Here is a 15,825-nt window from a genome sequence, read left to right as displayed (position 1 = left end):
TAATGATCAATAAACCCCAGAAAAAAAACCATACTATCCCGGGAGCTTTCCGAGTGCTTTCTTTTTGGCATTCGAGTGAGAACTTATATTCTATTTTTTAAGAAGCCAATAGAAGGAGATTATCAAGTTTCTGCCATTTGAATTCCTTGATAAACCTTTATGTCAGATTGTCAGGAGGGACTTTTTTTTTTTTTTTGGTAACCCGGGGTATCCGAGCCAGCTTACGCGCACCACAACTAATCCCCGGACCCACTGAACACCCTGCAAGCCTAGTAGGCAGATAAGACACCGCGGGGGTGACAGACATGCACGCTGAGGCTCGAACCCAGGTGACAGAGGCAAGGAAACCTTACCTATGTCGCTGGGCCACAAGCCTCGATGTGGAGGCACTTCTATCTTTCTTCTTCTTGTTGTTGTTTTTTTTTTTTTTTTAGTTTAACGTGGGTGTCCGGACCAGCTTGCACGTACCTCGACTAATCGCACGGGCCCTGAAGTTAACGACCATGTAAACCTCCAGTGGCCATCATATGAGCAACCACAGGGCTCGAACCTGAGACCACAGAGAGAGCAAACCTCTTGGTCCCAAGCTTTTACCACTGGGCCACCACCTAGATGATTAACGTGTATTGGTTTTCAAGAGGGTGCAAAGAAGCATTTAAAAGATTCAAGGACCGGTCCACATGAAACACAAGCCGCAAGCACTGTAAACATGTATTGTCAATCAACTGTAAACGTGCAATGAGAAAAATCTCCATAGCTCAGATAGAAACTATAATCCTGACTTAATTTGGTTTCTGGAAAACAATTGAGAACTGTAACCTATGTTACATATGACACTCCTATTTCCCATCATCAGTTCTAATAAACACCAAACATTATCGAATTATTGCCACTAGATGTTTTATAACAAGAAGATAAGCATACATCTGTGTGAGCAAACCTGGCGTTACAACTGCACATGAAACCTATAATTACACCAACTATGGCCGCTATTTGTTTTACAGCAAGAAGATAAGCATACATCTGTGTGAGCAAATCTGGCGTTACAACTGCACATGAAACCAATAATTACACCAATTGCGACCTATCCGCACCACAATTACCACCGATGATGATGACTAAGACCACCAGCGGCAGTCCACCCAATGGCATGATGAGAACTGAAGGCCAAGTAGGAGGGTGGTGAAGTGGTAGATATTCATGTTAATTTTGTTGGGGGGCAACATACTGCTACTCATTCCTGTGGCCGGGCCAACCAGAGAGAACTAAGGGCTCGTAGCCTAGAGAAATAGTCATGTATAGCTAGAAGAGCACGGGCTGATTGCCGAGTTGTCAATATACGGTGCATTTGTTCTAGTGTTTGCTGCCTCAGATTATCAGCCTGAGAATAACCAAAGCAAAAAATAACTATAAGCAATGAAATGCCAATAAGATAATTATATTCAAAATGAGTATGAATGAAGCGACGACAATGGTGATTTGAGTACAATGTGTAGAGCAGCCTAGGCAAATCATGAGCAACATTGCAACTATAAAAATGACAAGGATTGTATGACAGATTTTTTTTTTATTACCTGACGAAGGAATCCCTCTAGAGTTCCTAGCTTTCCCATGGCCATGGCCATTTGACCCATATAGTTTGCCACGTTCCCAGAAGAACCTGATGAGCCAGGGTTGCCATTAGCCAAGGTTTCTGCCAGTGATTGCTGCAGCGCTTCCATCCCTTGTGAGAGAGCATCTTCTGCCTGCTGAGAAGATTGTTGCAAGTTGTAAATGCCCATTAGCTGTTGCTCAGTTAGAGGCTCCAGTTGATTCACAAGAAGCTGCACCAGTTTCACCAAATTCCATTCAGTTCACATAATAAACCACATGATCACCACCTTTTTTGTGTTAAAATTATTAAAGAACATCCAAGAAGGGTATGATATTTTTGGATTTTGAGAAATGGTGTAGAGTGGAATTTGCTGTCGCTACATTTACCATTTCTTCACACAATCTCATCACCGGGGCATGTACATAAAAGATGGGAGGAAAGTTTTCACTCATCATACAAGACAATGGTAAAATCAAGAATTCCAATATGAGATGCATCATTCTCATAGCTAGAATACACAATTCTAATAGCAAAATATAGTTAACAAGCCACATCTTAGCACAGCCAGAAAAAAAAAAGGGGAGAACATAAAGCAAAGGCTATGGCAAGACAGCACCCACCTTGAGGAGTTCAGATGAGCGAAAGCCACCAATCCACATGAAACAACGCTCTGCTGGTGTCTTCCACATCCCTGATAGGATGTGGAAAACATCAGCTTTTGCAGCAGTGCCTTTCAGCCTGAAAACATCACTGAAGTGTGAAGCAACATTGTCGACAATAGTACGAAGTTCAGTATCTCCTGCATGCGAATTGACTGCAGCCCTCAGCTCACTTATTTGCCTGTTATGTTCTTCTAGCCACCGTGCATACTCTGCATCAAATGCCAAGGCACCTGTAGAACAACGTGATCAACAGGATTTGTATTAAAGATCTACAGTGCCAAGACTGTTTCTACCATTGTATATCTGTGCAGTGGAATAAATTGGAATCAGTAGCACCAAGCAATGAAGACAGGACACATATATGAATCACAATAGAATAATAATGGAGAGAATGGAAGAGTAAAGCTCCAACAATATCCAAATCACACAAGAAGATTGTGGCTAAAGAATCAAAAGGATGCTCAAGCCCAACCTCCAGCTGGCAGGCCAAACTATATTCGACTCCCACAGCACAAGGTGTTTAATTTGTAATTTGTGACAATAACTAAACAAAAGCATCCCATAAAGATTGTCATGAGCACTAAACAAACAACCCAGAGCTGTGAGGAAAGTGTGATGATGAGATGGCACTTATGATTCCTGGAATGCAATTCTATGTGAAACATTGTTTACAGTAGACATCCATTCATAAACAGCAAATATAGGGGACAGCGATTGGAATACAACACTTCTCTCACTCACAAAGCATATTTCTTCTGAACTTCAGAATACTGTGCATCTCCAAGGAAAATGTTAATTGCTTGTGTTTTATGGTCAGCAATCAGATCCCATCATGAAAAGTCCTCCAACTTTATCAAGTAGCAAATTTAAGAAGCACCACAATCAGGGCTACAGTTTATCCCATACAAAAGCCGGACACTGTTTATTGCAACCATGGAGCAAATTTGTCAACCCTAATGTCATTGTAGAAATCAGTAACTCAACACAATAACATAATGCTCACTTCCTCCAACTTTTCCAAGTAGCAAATATAACAAGCACCACAATGAGGGCTACAATTTATTCCATACAAATGCTGGACACCATTTATTGCAACCATGGAGCAAATTTGTCAATCCTAGTGTCATAGTAGAAATCAGTATCTCAACACACTAGTGTAATGCTCGCTTGATTAACCACAACATATTGAAAACAAACCATCTTTACTATGATCAATTCTGCATCTCCACACAAAATACAAATCAAACAAATGAGAGGTAATTATGTACCATTTCCACTCATTGAATGGGTTTGGTCTCCTGAGCTTGAAATGAAAATTCCCTGCAGTCAAGAAATTTAAATACAAAATATAAGACACAATAGGTAATCCTGCCAAAATAAGACAGAAAAGGAAAACAATAAAAACAAACCTGTTGCCGGGCTTTCTGGAGCTCTTGCTCCAGTTGAGTCAGCTTCAGCCGGCTGCTCTCCAGTTGTTGTACATATGCCTGTAAAGGAGAAAAGAAAGACAACAAATTCCATGAAGAATGCATAGAACTGTTTAAAATTGAAACTCATAACAAATATAGACCTATCCTTTGCACTCGCAGCTTTCCTAAATAATAGCAAAGGATTGTGGGAAAAGACAACAAAAGATCACACAGGACATACTTTTTTCCTTAATCGGCTTTTTCTGGCAGCTTCACGATTTTGAGCAAGCCTTCTTAAAGTCTGCATGACAATAATTAAAAGAAAAACAAATGAATATGTCATAATGTTGGGTGGTGGTTATGTAAACAAAACCAGCTGCATATATGCAACCTTCTGATCCCCTGCTCTTTCCTTTGACTTGTCACTGGAATCGGATGCTGCTATTGCAACTAATTGTCCTCTCTCAAACTGCAAAGGAAATTACTAAATTGTCACCCACAACAGACCAACAGCCTACGTTCTACCAGGAAACACAATTTCCTTTTCACGAGAAGGAAACATTTAGAGAGAGAGAGGGAGAGAGAGAAAGGAGTGAGATGCATAGATCAATGAACTTTTGCAAAACTGAGAATACGCTGCATGGCAAAGTAAGAGACATCACCCTTTGATTTTTTTCATCTGTGTCATCTGTTGAGGTATCAGTTCTAGGACTGGCTTCTGCCATATTGGTCTCTCCCCAATTCTCAGGATGGTTGCTGTGTATAGAAACTGGATTTACTTGCACTTCTTTTTGCAATGGTAATGTCTGGGACCCCACAATGGCAGCTGATAGATTTATATCTGAGGATGCAAGGGACTGAATTCCAAGATACGAGGAAAGGGAAAAAAATCTCCATTAACTTCGACGCCATCATCAATATAAAAGTCAAAGAAACGTGGAGGGAAGATAAAGGCTCACCTTATTTAAAGTGCCAAACTGGACATCAGCACCTATTGCCTGGCTGCTAGATTTTAATTGATTAAAGATAGAATCTGAAAGACAAAATAAATGACTAAGGATACAAGGTGCATAAAACTATATCAATATCAAAAAACAAAAAAATTGATAGATCAAGAACATCATCACATAGTAGTGAACTATATCAATATCATAAAACTATGCTCAATGGATCTTGCTGCAAACTGAAATCATCTGGTTTGCAATCTACCTACAACATCATGCAAGGATGTGCTGACGATGTTTCATCTAGAAGATAACCAAATAAAAGATTAATGCTTTAAGTAATGTAGTGAAGAAAAGATGTTATAGAGAAAATGGACCCATTTTGAGAACACTATCCAGGACTAAAAATCCGTTCTAGAAGATGATGTTTAAGCAACTGACAGATTGACTGTAAGCCCAAATGGAAGACCAGGGATAACAATCAAGTGCCTCCTGAGCTACAATAGTTGATAAAAAGGTATAAACAGCAATATCTTATGCATGATTTAGTGAAATTAGTTATGCCATGATACAAGGTAAAATGGTTAACAGAAACCAAAGATGTGCAAACAAAATTAAGCATCTAAGGATCGTCAATACAGAGAAGGAAAGAAAGCTGCTTCTGACAGAAGTCAAGATTTCAACTACATACTTCTGCTAAGATCAACAGCATCATCTATGCGAAACCCAAGAGATTGCTCAAATGTGGCAAAGTCTGAAACTCGAGAAGGATGAATGTTATTTGCTTCTGTGCCACTGAAACATATAACATCAAAACCATGAGTACCAAGAATAACTATACAGAATGCAAGGCAAAGCTGTCCCAAAAAATTTAGCCTCGGCAGAATTTATAGACAGCGACACCTCAAGTAAACCTTTCTAATCTAACCAACACACTGTAAATTATAAAGAACATAACTCCATAAACCTAAATAATCAAAAGATGAAAGTAATCAACCACATGAAGAAAAAAATGGAGGGGGAAAATATAATAATCCAGCAAAGAAAGGTAAGAAATGAGGAGTCACCAAAAGATACTTCACCTACTAAATACCCCCATCATCCCTGGAAAAAAAGAAGAAAAAGAAGATCTTCCATCATGTAAATGTTTCTTTCTAAACTTTTGAGACTTAAACACGTTTCCCTTGCTCTGTACAATGGTGAAATATCAGGCTTCAACCACAAGGATGCACGCTCAAGTCAACCACAAAAATACTAAAAGTGTAGAATTCTCTCCAAAATTCCTCCCTTCTAGGACCAGACTTCAGTGGAACAACAACATGTAGCCCTTTAAAATATGATGTTTGAAGACCATACCACAGTTGCAAATATCTAATACAATTGCAGGGCTGCACCAGTGATCATGCAATGGGGCCAAATTTAACTCCGCAATCCTTTCTGATATCAACAAAACAGCCTCACAATACCTATACTATCAAACAGAACCTCACACAATTATATAAACACACACCTCATGCCATTGTCTACAATCTTTTTTAAAGAGAACAATAGTCACTCCAAGTCTCACAACATTTTCGTCTAAGAGCATCAACGGGCTACCTTAGGTTCCATTAAATGTTCAAAAAATGTGCATATAATATGATGCAGTTAGTAAATTAAAAGGCAAAAAATTTAAGACTTGAGTTTCTTCTCACAATTTTTTCCGGGGAACCAATAAAAAAATAAAATGTTCCACATTTAATCTTTCAACTGCAAACAAATGATTTCTTGGGAATTAGCAGGAAGCAATTTCAACTGCACACAATGATTTGTCGCCAATTAGCAGGAAGCTATCACTCAAATTACAGTCTATATTACTTCACAAGAGTAATCACAGCAACGCAGAAACAGACAGCCAACCATGATAACATCCAAACTTACAATAAAATCAACAAAAATCATAGAAATGAAAGTATAATTTAGCCAGATAACTTATAACCACAACAGGAAGAATTACTTGTGCAATTCAAACTGATAAAGAAAAAATTGAACAGAAAACAACTCACATGGGATTAGAAGTGGATAGCTGAGGTACATAGCTTGGCATCTCGGTCACAGCTTTATTATTATTATTATTATTATTAAAATTATTATGCGTTCTACTCCCCATGAATCATCATCAACACAACCACCACCACCACAAACACCAATCTTTTGTAAGAACCAAACAGACCCTTCTCAAAATTAACCAAACCCAGAATCCAAACACTTCTACACAAAAATAAAAGAAAACCTAATCCTTCAATTACACGTAAAGCACCAACCTTTACCAAGCACTCAAGACCAGAACAAGAAAACAACACCCCTCTATCCAAACACAACCCAAGACGGGAAATTCAAGCTCAAACACAAAACAGCATCTGTGAGACACCAAGGTTGTTCTCTACTCACAAAGCTACAAGCACCAAAAATTGAAAAAACAAAGTAAAGCCTTAAACTTTATTCGAGCAAGAAAAAAAAACCCAAAACAAGAAAAATAATTATCAGTGCTAAAAAACTGAATTAAGACTAATTAAGCAAAACCCAGATGGTGGAATGAAGAGAAGAGTTCAAAGAAAAACCCTAACCAGAAACACAGTCTTGTAGAAGATAAATACTCCAAACTTTTTTGACTTTTTTTTTATTGTACAGAGCATATATATACCATACAAAATAGTATATACAGAAAATATATATATCTATATTAAAAGGTCGCTCCGTGTTCTGTGCAATGAACCCTTGGTTCTTTCTTTCCTCTCACTCTCTGTATTAATAGAGTAAACAATTTTTTGTCTTCAAAGACTCAACCTTTGAATTTTAAGTTCTTTATTTATTTATATATATATTCATTATTTACCACCTTTGGTAAGAGATAGTGGAGGAAACGTGACGTTCAGATTATTCCAATCTGCCCCTTCTGTCTTTTTCTATATTTACTGTTATACTTTCAATACTTTCTTTTTCTTACTTTGATTTTTCGAAGCTCCTTTTCATTCCATTGTTCTTGGTATTCTTTAAGAGTTTTGAAAACAATGAGAATAAAATTGATATATTTTTTATTTTTTTATTTTAAAAACATAAAAATTCATGTTAATAAATTATCGTAAATAAATTTATTTTATATATTTACTTTTTTTACAGATATATATTTATCTATTATATATCTGTTTTTCTCTTGGACATTAACAAAATGCAATCTAAGGAATCTTAAAGATTATGTAGGTTAAATTCTATGAAAAACCATTCATTTAAAACGAAAAATAAAAAATGTGTAATTGTTATCTATAAATTAAGTTGGATTTGTTTGGAATCAGGCAAGAATCATCGTTGCAGAAATATATGAAGTGGGCATTGAATCTTTGTCCTAATTTAGTAAAGAGCACGAAATCTTATTCCTTTTTTTTTTTTTTTTTTACTCTTTGGGATACCTCAAAAGATTCTTAATTTAGCGACAGTCTAGTATATTGTTTTCCATGATCCCATGAATATGTCTGATTTTATCTATGATTAATAAAAATCATGAACCAAAAGGGTTTAACTGTAATTTACTACTATTCTCCAGACAGCCAGGTCAACTTTCAGGGGTTGGACAAGGATCCAAAACTCTTGAATGCGGCGACTTTAGAACAAGCAGAGCAGCAACGAAACATCATGGCAAGCTCCTCATCTTCATATTTTTAATAATTGTAATCTTACTTATTAAATTCAGAGGGGTTGGTTTCTGGGCTGTGTTTTTTTTAAATTATTTAAAAAAATTAATTCGATTAAATTTAAATAATTCATCGAGTCATTCCATGAGCTAGACGAGATTCGATCCAATTAACTTCGATAATTTATTAGGAGAAGTTGTTCAAAATAACCTTGTTTGATTATTTTTTTATCCAAACAACATTATTCAAAGTTCTTTCTTCTAATTAAAACAAAACTGTTTTGAAATAAATCTAAATTAACTTTGTAAACCCATGAGGGTCATTGACAAACGGTGCCTAACACAGCTGGTACAAAAGAAAAGAAGCAACAAAGAACACATTTAACTTTTGAAATCTGGCTCAAGTTTTCAATCTACTCTCTACTTTGTCTTCTAACAGTGATCTAGTCCCTTCAGAAAAGAAATATTTTCTACATATTTGAATAAGTTATTTATGATCTAGTGATCGAAGCATTCAGATTTAGTCCCACCAAAACTGATCCAATAATTCCCTAAATGCTAACAAAAATAAAAAAGATAGGAGTAATAGCTCGAATAATTGTCTTTGATTCTATAAAATCAACGCACAACCACTGAAAAGAAAATCGTGGGTATTTTTTGTGTGATTAAGGTTGGTTTTGGGCTTGTGATTAGCCTGGTAGAAGAGAGCAGCAGGTGAATTCCAGCAGCTTTGAGTTCATGAATGCTCAGTTGCTTCGCCGCCAGGTTAGAAGATTGTGCAAGTCTTACCCCTTTTTCCATTTTTGCTTGTCTCGGTTCATGTGTAGGAGAAGCCTTTCCCTACCAGAAATCGAGACCCATGCAATTTTTTAGAAGCAAAAGTCAAAACTGCTTTACTCTCATCAAGGTTAATATTTTTTTAAAAATGCATTCATCACCTGCTACCCCACGAAAAGACAACTTCGAAATTCTATTATTTTGTTATATATATGTATTTTTTTTTTGTACTTGAAAGTCTCTTATTTGAATAAGAACACATTATATATGGAGTTTTGTTGCTTTTTTTTTTTTTAAGTGTCAAATTCTTATTTATTTACTTTAATCATGTGGGTAGATTGGGTAGTTAAGATACGGTTTGAAATTGTGGTAGCGACTGTTTTTTAAAGTATTTTTTAAAAAAAAATACATCAAAATAATATATATTTTTTATTTTTTTCAATTTATTTTTTACAACAATGAATCAAAATGATTTAAAATATTTAAAAAAAAAAATCAATAATTTTCAGAAATGTTTTTTTGAACGCTAAAACAAATACAATTTTACTTCCTTTTCTTGATTTTCTGGGTTCAAATCTTAAAATTGATATTTAAAAGAATTTATTAAATTTTTATAAACACCGTTGAAGGACGAATTTAATTCCAATTAACATACTAATGAGTCTTTTGTCTGACTCAATACCTCCTTCTCGCCGACATAAATGAGATTTGATCTCAAAATGTCTTTGAATATCTCAATTTGGATTCTAAGACGTGGAGATTAAAGGGATTTATTTATTTATGAGATCAGAAGTTCAATCCCACAAAAAAATTATTTAACAAAAAATAAGAGAGTAAATATTATTTAAAAAAATATCACAGGCAAATCCATTCAAGGAGATATAAGCACCCGTCAAGGGACTTTGTGCCTTCCTTTTATTATTAGAAAACTCAGCATAGTGTGCTTGGTTTGGAGGTGCGGTGGCTTTTTATCAAAGGTACAATACCTTTTAAGCACAAATCACATCTTTAAAAGCTATAAAAACATGTTTTTTACTCAAAAAAGCACAAGCTACCTCCCATTCAAACACCCTAATTCAGACTTTCAGTTGAAAGCTGCAAAGAGTAAGGGTGTGTTTGGCTTGGAGGTGTGGTGGTTTTTTGTCAAAGGTACAATACCTTTTAAGCACAAACCATACCTCTAAAAGCTATAAAAACATGTTTTTTATTCAAAAAAAAAAAAATACACAAGCTACCATTCAAACAAAGATTATGCTGTTTGCTTGTAGTAATGAATATTCACTATTCTAGACCTTGCAGCTCAGTAACAAGGTAACCATGAGGCCTTTATAAAATTTGGCTAGCCGAGTAAGAGCTGAGTAAGGTAAACCCAGCTAGACCATCAGGTCAATGGCATTGAGCCTCACTACTCCAGAATGGTTTGTAAGATCAAGCCTTTTCAGACCTCAACAAAGCCCAGCCAGTTATTCTCAAAGCCCTTGAAGCCCTCTCATATCCATCCAATCGAAGATGAATGGCCCATTGATCTTAATTTGACGCCATGCCTGGGATTTAGAGAGGTGCGATCTGCCTAGAAAAATCTAATCCTCTCGATTGTTAATCGAGTCCAACATTCATGCTTAAACAAGCTTTATTACCAATGGGTTTTTTTCCTATCAACAATGTTTAGTGCTAGTCATCAAGGTTCATGCATAGATAAATTCATCGTGGACATAATTCTTCATTTATTAGGCCATGTGGGTAGACATTGGAAAAATACTCCTATGATAGCATAGAAATATACAGTGCCAATGAAAATCACCATGCTATCTATATAGCCTAGAGCATTCAAATAGGTTTGGACAAGGGTGGTGGTAGGGGTGTGATTTGATGTGTTTAGAATTGTATTACAAGATGTTTAAAGTGTGTTTTGCTTGAAAATATATTAAAATAATATTTTTAATATTTTTAATATCAGCATATTAAAATGATAAAAAAATATTAAAAATATCAATTTAATTTTTTTAAAAAAACAAGAATCTTAAAAAAATATAATTTAGCCGCACCCCTAAAGCATTTATAATTAGAAAGTGCCTAAGAGTGAGAGTGTGGTAGCGGTTCAAAGTGTTTTTTGTTTGGAAATGTATCAAAAAAAAAATTTAAAAATATTTTTAACACCAGCACATTAAAACAATATAAAATCATAAAAAAATTAATCTTTTAAAAATTATAATTTCAACAATATTTTTAAACACTAAATTAAAAATTTATTTAAAAACACGTGTTCTAAGAAAACAGAACGCAGCAAAAACATGAGGCTTTTGCTTGTTTTTAATTTTTTTAGGAATGCGGGTTTTACAATGTTAGTAAATTAAATTGTACATGCACTATCATTGCAAATGCACCGTTTTAATAGTCGAATTGCAAGAGGATAGGGACTCGAGCATTATTAATTGAGCACTCGTCTTCGAGAGGGGCCACGTTGCCACGGAAGAAAGCAGAGTTTGGCTTTTAGACGGGGACAAGACTTTTACTACAAAACAAATATGTCCATAGCCTATGATTTCCTAGGTTTCCATTAGCTGGATGCACTAGGCTGCCGCTCCCCAATATCCTTGCTTGGGATGGATTTAGGGCAACTCTAGTAGGCTGCCGTTCATTTCTGTGGATACAAGAGTCAGATGAGCTGCAATAGATTGTGTGATTGTGTGCAAGAACACGTATCTTTATATAGTTATGTAGTAGCTCGCATGCTATGATTTCCAGGGCTGTTTAAAGATTGATTTATATATTTTTCTGAATTTCAGATATGCTACTTATACGTACGTACGTATACAAGAAAAAAAAAACGTTTATGAGACTAGCTTGAAATTAAGCTTCTTTTCTCGCATTAATTGCAATCGATGCTCAAATATAGATAAGGACCGGATAATTTGTTTCAAGATGGATGCTGTGTTTAATTAAATCGGTTTGAAATTTAGAGATGAAAAACACCCGTACGTCTAGCGAGCTGTGTAGCTAGCTAGGTCAAGATTCATTATCTTAATCCATTGAAAAAGAAAAGAAAATAAATATTCATTTGAAAAAGAGAGCTCAACTTCAATACTGATGTCATGGTGTTATCGGATAATCGAGTGAAATAGTTAACCACTCATGACATACTTCTTCATTCTCTTTTATAGTCTCTCACTTGATTAATGGAGATCATTTGTAGAAAATATTTCAGCCACCATGGTTTTTATGTGAATGCAAGAGTTCATTTGAGCCGACCAACTCTTATTTGGGAATGGAGTTCGTAGAATGTTTTGACAAAATTATAGTTTGGTTTAACAATCATGTAAAAATGATGACATTTTTTTTATCAACAAAATTGTTTGATAATTCTAGACTTTTCACTACCAGGAAACTAAAAAAAAAACATTAAAATTGCAGATGAGAACTATTTCATGGCTATTTATCGATGAAAACCATGACATAAAACTTCCGGTAATAATTTCTAATATAAACAATGATAGAATAAAAAAAATTAATCAGCATTTATAACAACGTGTCAAATTACCAATTAAATTTTCATTGATGATTTAAAAAAAATTAAAACTCGACAGTTCTCTCTTCCCCCAGTACTTTTTCTTCAATTCAATTCAAACTCTAACTCTATTTTTTAAGATTTTTTATAGCTCCCCATTTAAAATCCATCCACCCAATTCACCTACCAATGCAACCTTTCTCTATTGGTTATATTTCTTGTCAAACTTCACACTATCAAATAAAAAGACTCATCCATTAATTTTTGTTTTAACCTCTATTTATATTTTAAGTTAATTTATTCAAAATTTATTTGTTGAATTTGTAATTTGTATGTGTTTTACTTCTTATATAATAATAATTTTATTATATTAATACATGATTTATTAGAATTGAGTTCTTATCTCGCAATCCCCTTTAATTGTTGTGTTGGAAAAGCAGGAACTGGAAAGACAACGACTGCTGTTATGTTTATTAAATAGATTGGTCAAGCTGCCTCCTGCAGTGGAGTTTAAAAGATATTTGATTCTTTTCTTTGCCCCAACAGTTCATCTTGTTAATCAAGAACAGTTCATCTTGTTAATCAAGCATGCTGTTCGTTTTAATAAATCAATCTCTGTAAATGCTAATGTGCTAATGCATGTTTTTCACAATATAAAAAAAGGTTTTTTTTCAGTGCTGTTTTATAGTTAATTTCTGTGTATAAAATCTGTCTAATTTATTGGTTCGCATGTTGAAATTAAATGGGTTTTGTGCTTGAAGTCATTATATGTTCGGAAGAGATGTTACTTCTGTTTTTATTTGTTTTTAAAAAGTATTTTAGAATTGATATTTTTTATTATTATTTTAATATGTTGGTGTCAAAAATAAAAAGATATCTGAAATAAAAAATTATTTTCAAGTATTTTAAAATAAAATATACTATTAAAAAGCATTACCCATCATAATGATCTCAAGCAAATTTTAGAGTGGAAGAGTACACTGGAGCCAAGGGAATAGATAGGTCGTCTCTTAAGTCCTGGGAGAAGGAAATTGATGAGCACGATGTCGATGTGAGTAGGAATTTTTCTGTAGATTAATTGAATATTTCCATATATTATATTATGTATATTCCAACAATTTCCTTTTTGGGCTGCCTAATATATATATATATATATGAGTTATGCTGTGGCTATCTGTACCTGCATTTCTTTCGTCTTGCAATTTTTCACTAGCTAGATTGAGTTTTCATTTATGAATAAGTTAATTAATTGTGCTTTGGATTTCTTTTTTATATTTATACAGTTAGATATTAACGTAACATGGATGAGTTTGCCCATGAAAGAGACAATATTCTTTGGTTATTGTCTGTACTGTTTAAATATGTTAACTATCTAGTAGCTAGTGTAGTGGTAAGAGTTTGGGATTAATAGATTTACTCTATCTTTGGTCTCATGTTCGAGTCTTGTTATTGTTAATATAATTGTTATTAGAGATTTATATGATCATTAATTTCAAGGTCCGTAAAATTAGTTAAGATATACATTTCCATACATTAAATAAAAATTATAAACTCCATTGAAATCACCAATAAAAAATTATATTGGTATACTAACCGATGACAGAATTGCAGACAAAGTAGAAAGCCCAAAAGAGATAATTTTTTACGATGGTTTTTCATCGAGAATAAAATTACTGAAGGAGTTTTATATATGTAATCGATTATTTATGAAATATTTTGTTGGTATTTTTTTAGTTTTCTAGTAGTATTTTCCTAGACTTTATCTTATCCATCCAGTACATAAGGATATTAAATCACATTTTACATGATTGAGTACTATATATCAATAAATGGGCCTGTCAGGAAGTGAAATTTTTTTCTTTCTTTCAATAAGTACACAGTTGGACTTTATATTTGTTGTACAGTCGTTTTTGCCTCATGCGTACCTATTAATTAGATCAATAATAAAGAGATAATTGTATATAAATTCATTTAAATTTATCATATAAAGGTTGTAGTCACTGTGATTCAACAGGGGCCAATTCCTAATGCTAACAAAATGCTATGGTCATATTCAATTAATGTCTTGTTTGGCCTACGGAATGCATGCAACAGAGCCCGTACCCTTCATTCATTGCAATAAATATTCATGTAAATATCGAGGTGCCCTCCACTTTAGCCTCACCCTTCCCCTCTGTACGTATTCATTAATTGCTTCCATGGAGGGGCAGGTGAGATCGATCTTTTTCAGTGGAGTCGGAGTGGCTGGCTAGCCTCCATTAATAAGCCGCCCGCTTGTTGCTGATCTCTCCCACACTCAGAAAAGCACTCTACTCTACATGTTGTGAAGTCTCCTAATCTTATTAATGGTGATTGATTGTGTTTTTTTCTTCTTTTTCTTTTTTTGAGTTCATGTCTAGTGGCATTCGGTGCTTGAAGTGAATTTCCATGAAGATGACGGGGTGGACGAGGACTGTGACACCCGTAGACCTAGAATTTAAGGTGTAAAGTGGTCATTTTTATTTTTATTTCTACAAATATGGATAATTAACACCTTAAAATATTAGTGATAATTGCAAGTGTAGTTGATAAATCCGATATCGTTTACAACAAATTAGAAAGCAATAATCATGTTTTTAATCCTTCAAGTTACCAACAAAAGAATTATACTATTTGATTCCTAAATACAAAAAAAAAAAAAAATACAAAAAACACACATCATGAAGGATTATATATATTATTCATCCATTAACCCTATATGAACTTCTCGGGGTCTTATTTGAACTAGGTTTTTAGTTAAGTCATGCGAGTAACTAACTTGTATAAACTTATTAGATTTCATTAAATTTTTGATAATTTAATTGATCTAGCTAAATTTAATCAAGTCGACATTAAAAAACACAAAAAAAAAACATTAAGTTAGCCCAAGTTATCGAACTAATTCTACTAAATAAGACAATCTCTGCAACTTAGAAGAAAAATAAATTATATGGCCTGATAATCTAGATTACTTTTTGGATAGTATCTAACAACTATATTTGCCATTATTGAATGCAATTGAAATTAAGTAACGTGTAAACCACATCATCCGAAGAATGAATAGTAGACTATGCATACTTTACATTGAAAACATACATTAAATATTATTTAAGTAGTGAGATTCAAGCAAGAAAAAGGATAATTTGGCTGATGATGGACTATTTAGCTAGATGATTACATGTTGAATTTAGAGCATGGCCCTTTCCTTTCAATGAACAGGGAGAGCTGGTAGTGTTCACAATAAATCTC

At 34.2% G+C, this 15,825-nt stretch overlaps 1 protein-coding gene across 2 annotated transcripts; it reads right to left on the bottom strand.

The window, feature by feature from the left end:
* Positions 1-739: 739 nt before the first annotated feature.
* On the bottom strand, positions 740-7,436 carry LOC7479671 (transcription factor TGA2.3). Of its 2 annotated transcripts, XM_024603696.2 has the most exons (12): positions 7,216-7,436; positions 6,655-7,043; positions 5,301-5,404; positions 4,625-4,698; positions 4,328-4,522; positions 4,057-4,134; positions 3,907-3,966; positions 3,666-3,743; positions 3,525-3,576; positions 2,215-2,486; positions 1,575-1,823; positions 740-1,381 (listed from the first exon to the last, which is right to left on the bottom strand). In XM_024603696.2, the coding sequence occupies exons 2-12, from the start codon at positions 6,756-6,758 to the stop codon at positions 1,235-1,237; spliced, it is 1,413 nt and encodes a 470-aa protein (XP_024459464.1). In that variant the 5' UTR covers positions 6,759-7,043; positions 7,216-7,436; the 3' UTR covers positions 740-1,234. The 2 variants fall into 2 exon arrangements, with proteins under 2 accessions (XP_024459464.1, XP_024459465.1); XM_024603697.2 differs by lacking the exon at positions 5,301-5,404 and having other exon boundaries at positions 6,655-7,436.
* Positions 7,437-15,825: the final 8,389 nt, after the last annotated feature.

This window comes from Populus trichocarpa, chromosome 6 (genome assembly GCF_000002775.5).
Source record: "Populus trichocarpa isolate Nisqually-1 chromosome 6, P.trichocarpa_v4.1, whole genome shotgun sequence".
Classification (NCBI taxonomy): domain Eukaryota; kingdom Viridiplantae; phylum Streptophyta; class Magnoliopsida; order Malpighiales; family Salicaceae; genus Populus; species Populus trichocarpa.
The sequence above is the reverse complement of the archived record's forward strand: the minus strand, read 5'-3'. Positions and strand labels throughout refer to the sequence as shown.

Excerpts from the sequence above, each read along its gene's own strand:
- LOC7479671 (XM_024603696.2), bottom strand. The coding sequence starts at position 6,758 with ATGGGGAGTAGAACGCATAATAATTTTAATAATAATAATAATAATAAT. Across the intron at positions 3,744-3,906 it reads AAAGCCGATTAAGGAAAAAA|GCATATGTACAACAACTGGA; the intron begins GTATGTCCTGTG and ends TCTCCTTTACAG. Across the intron at positions 1,824-2,214 it reads GCTCATCTGAACTCCTCAAG|CTTCTTGTGAATCAACTGGA; the intron begins GTGGGTGCTGTC and ends AAACTGGTGCAG.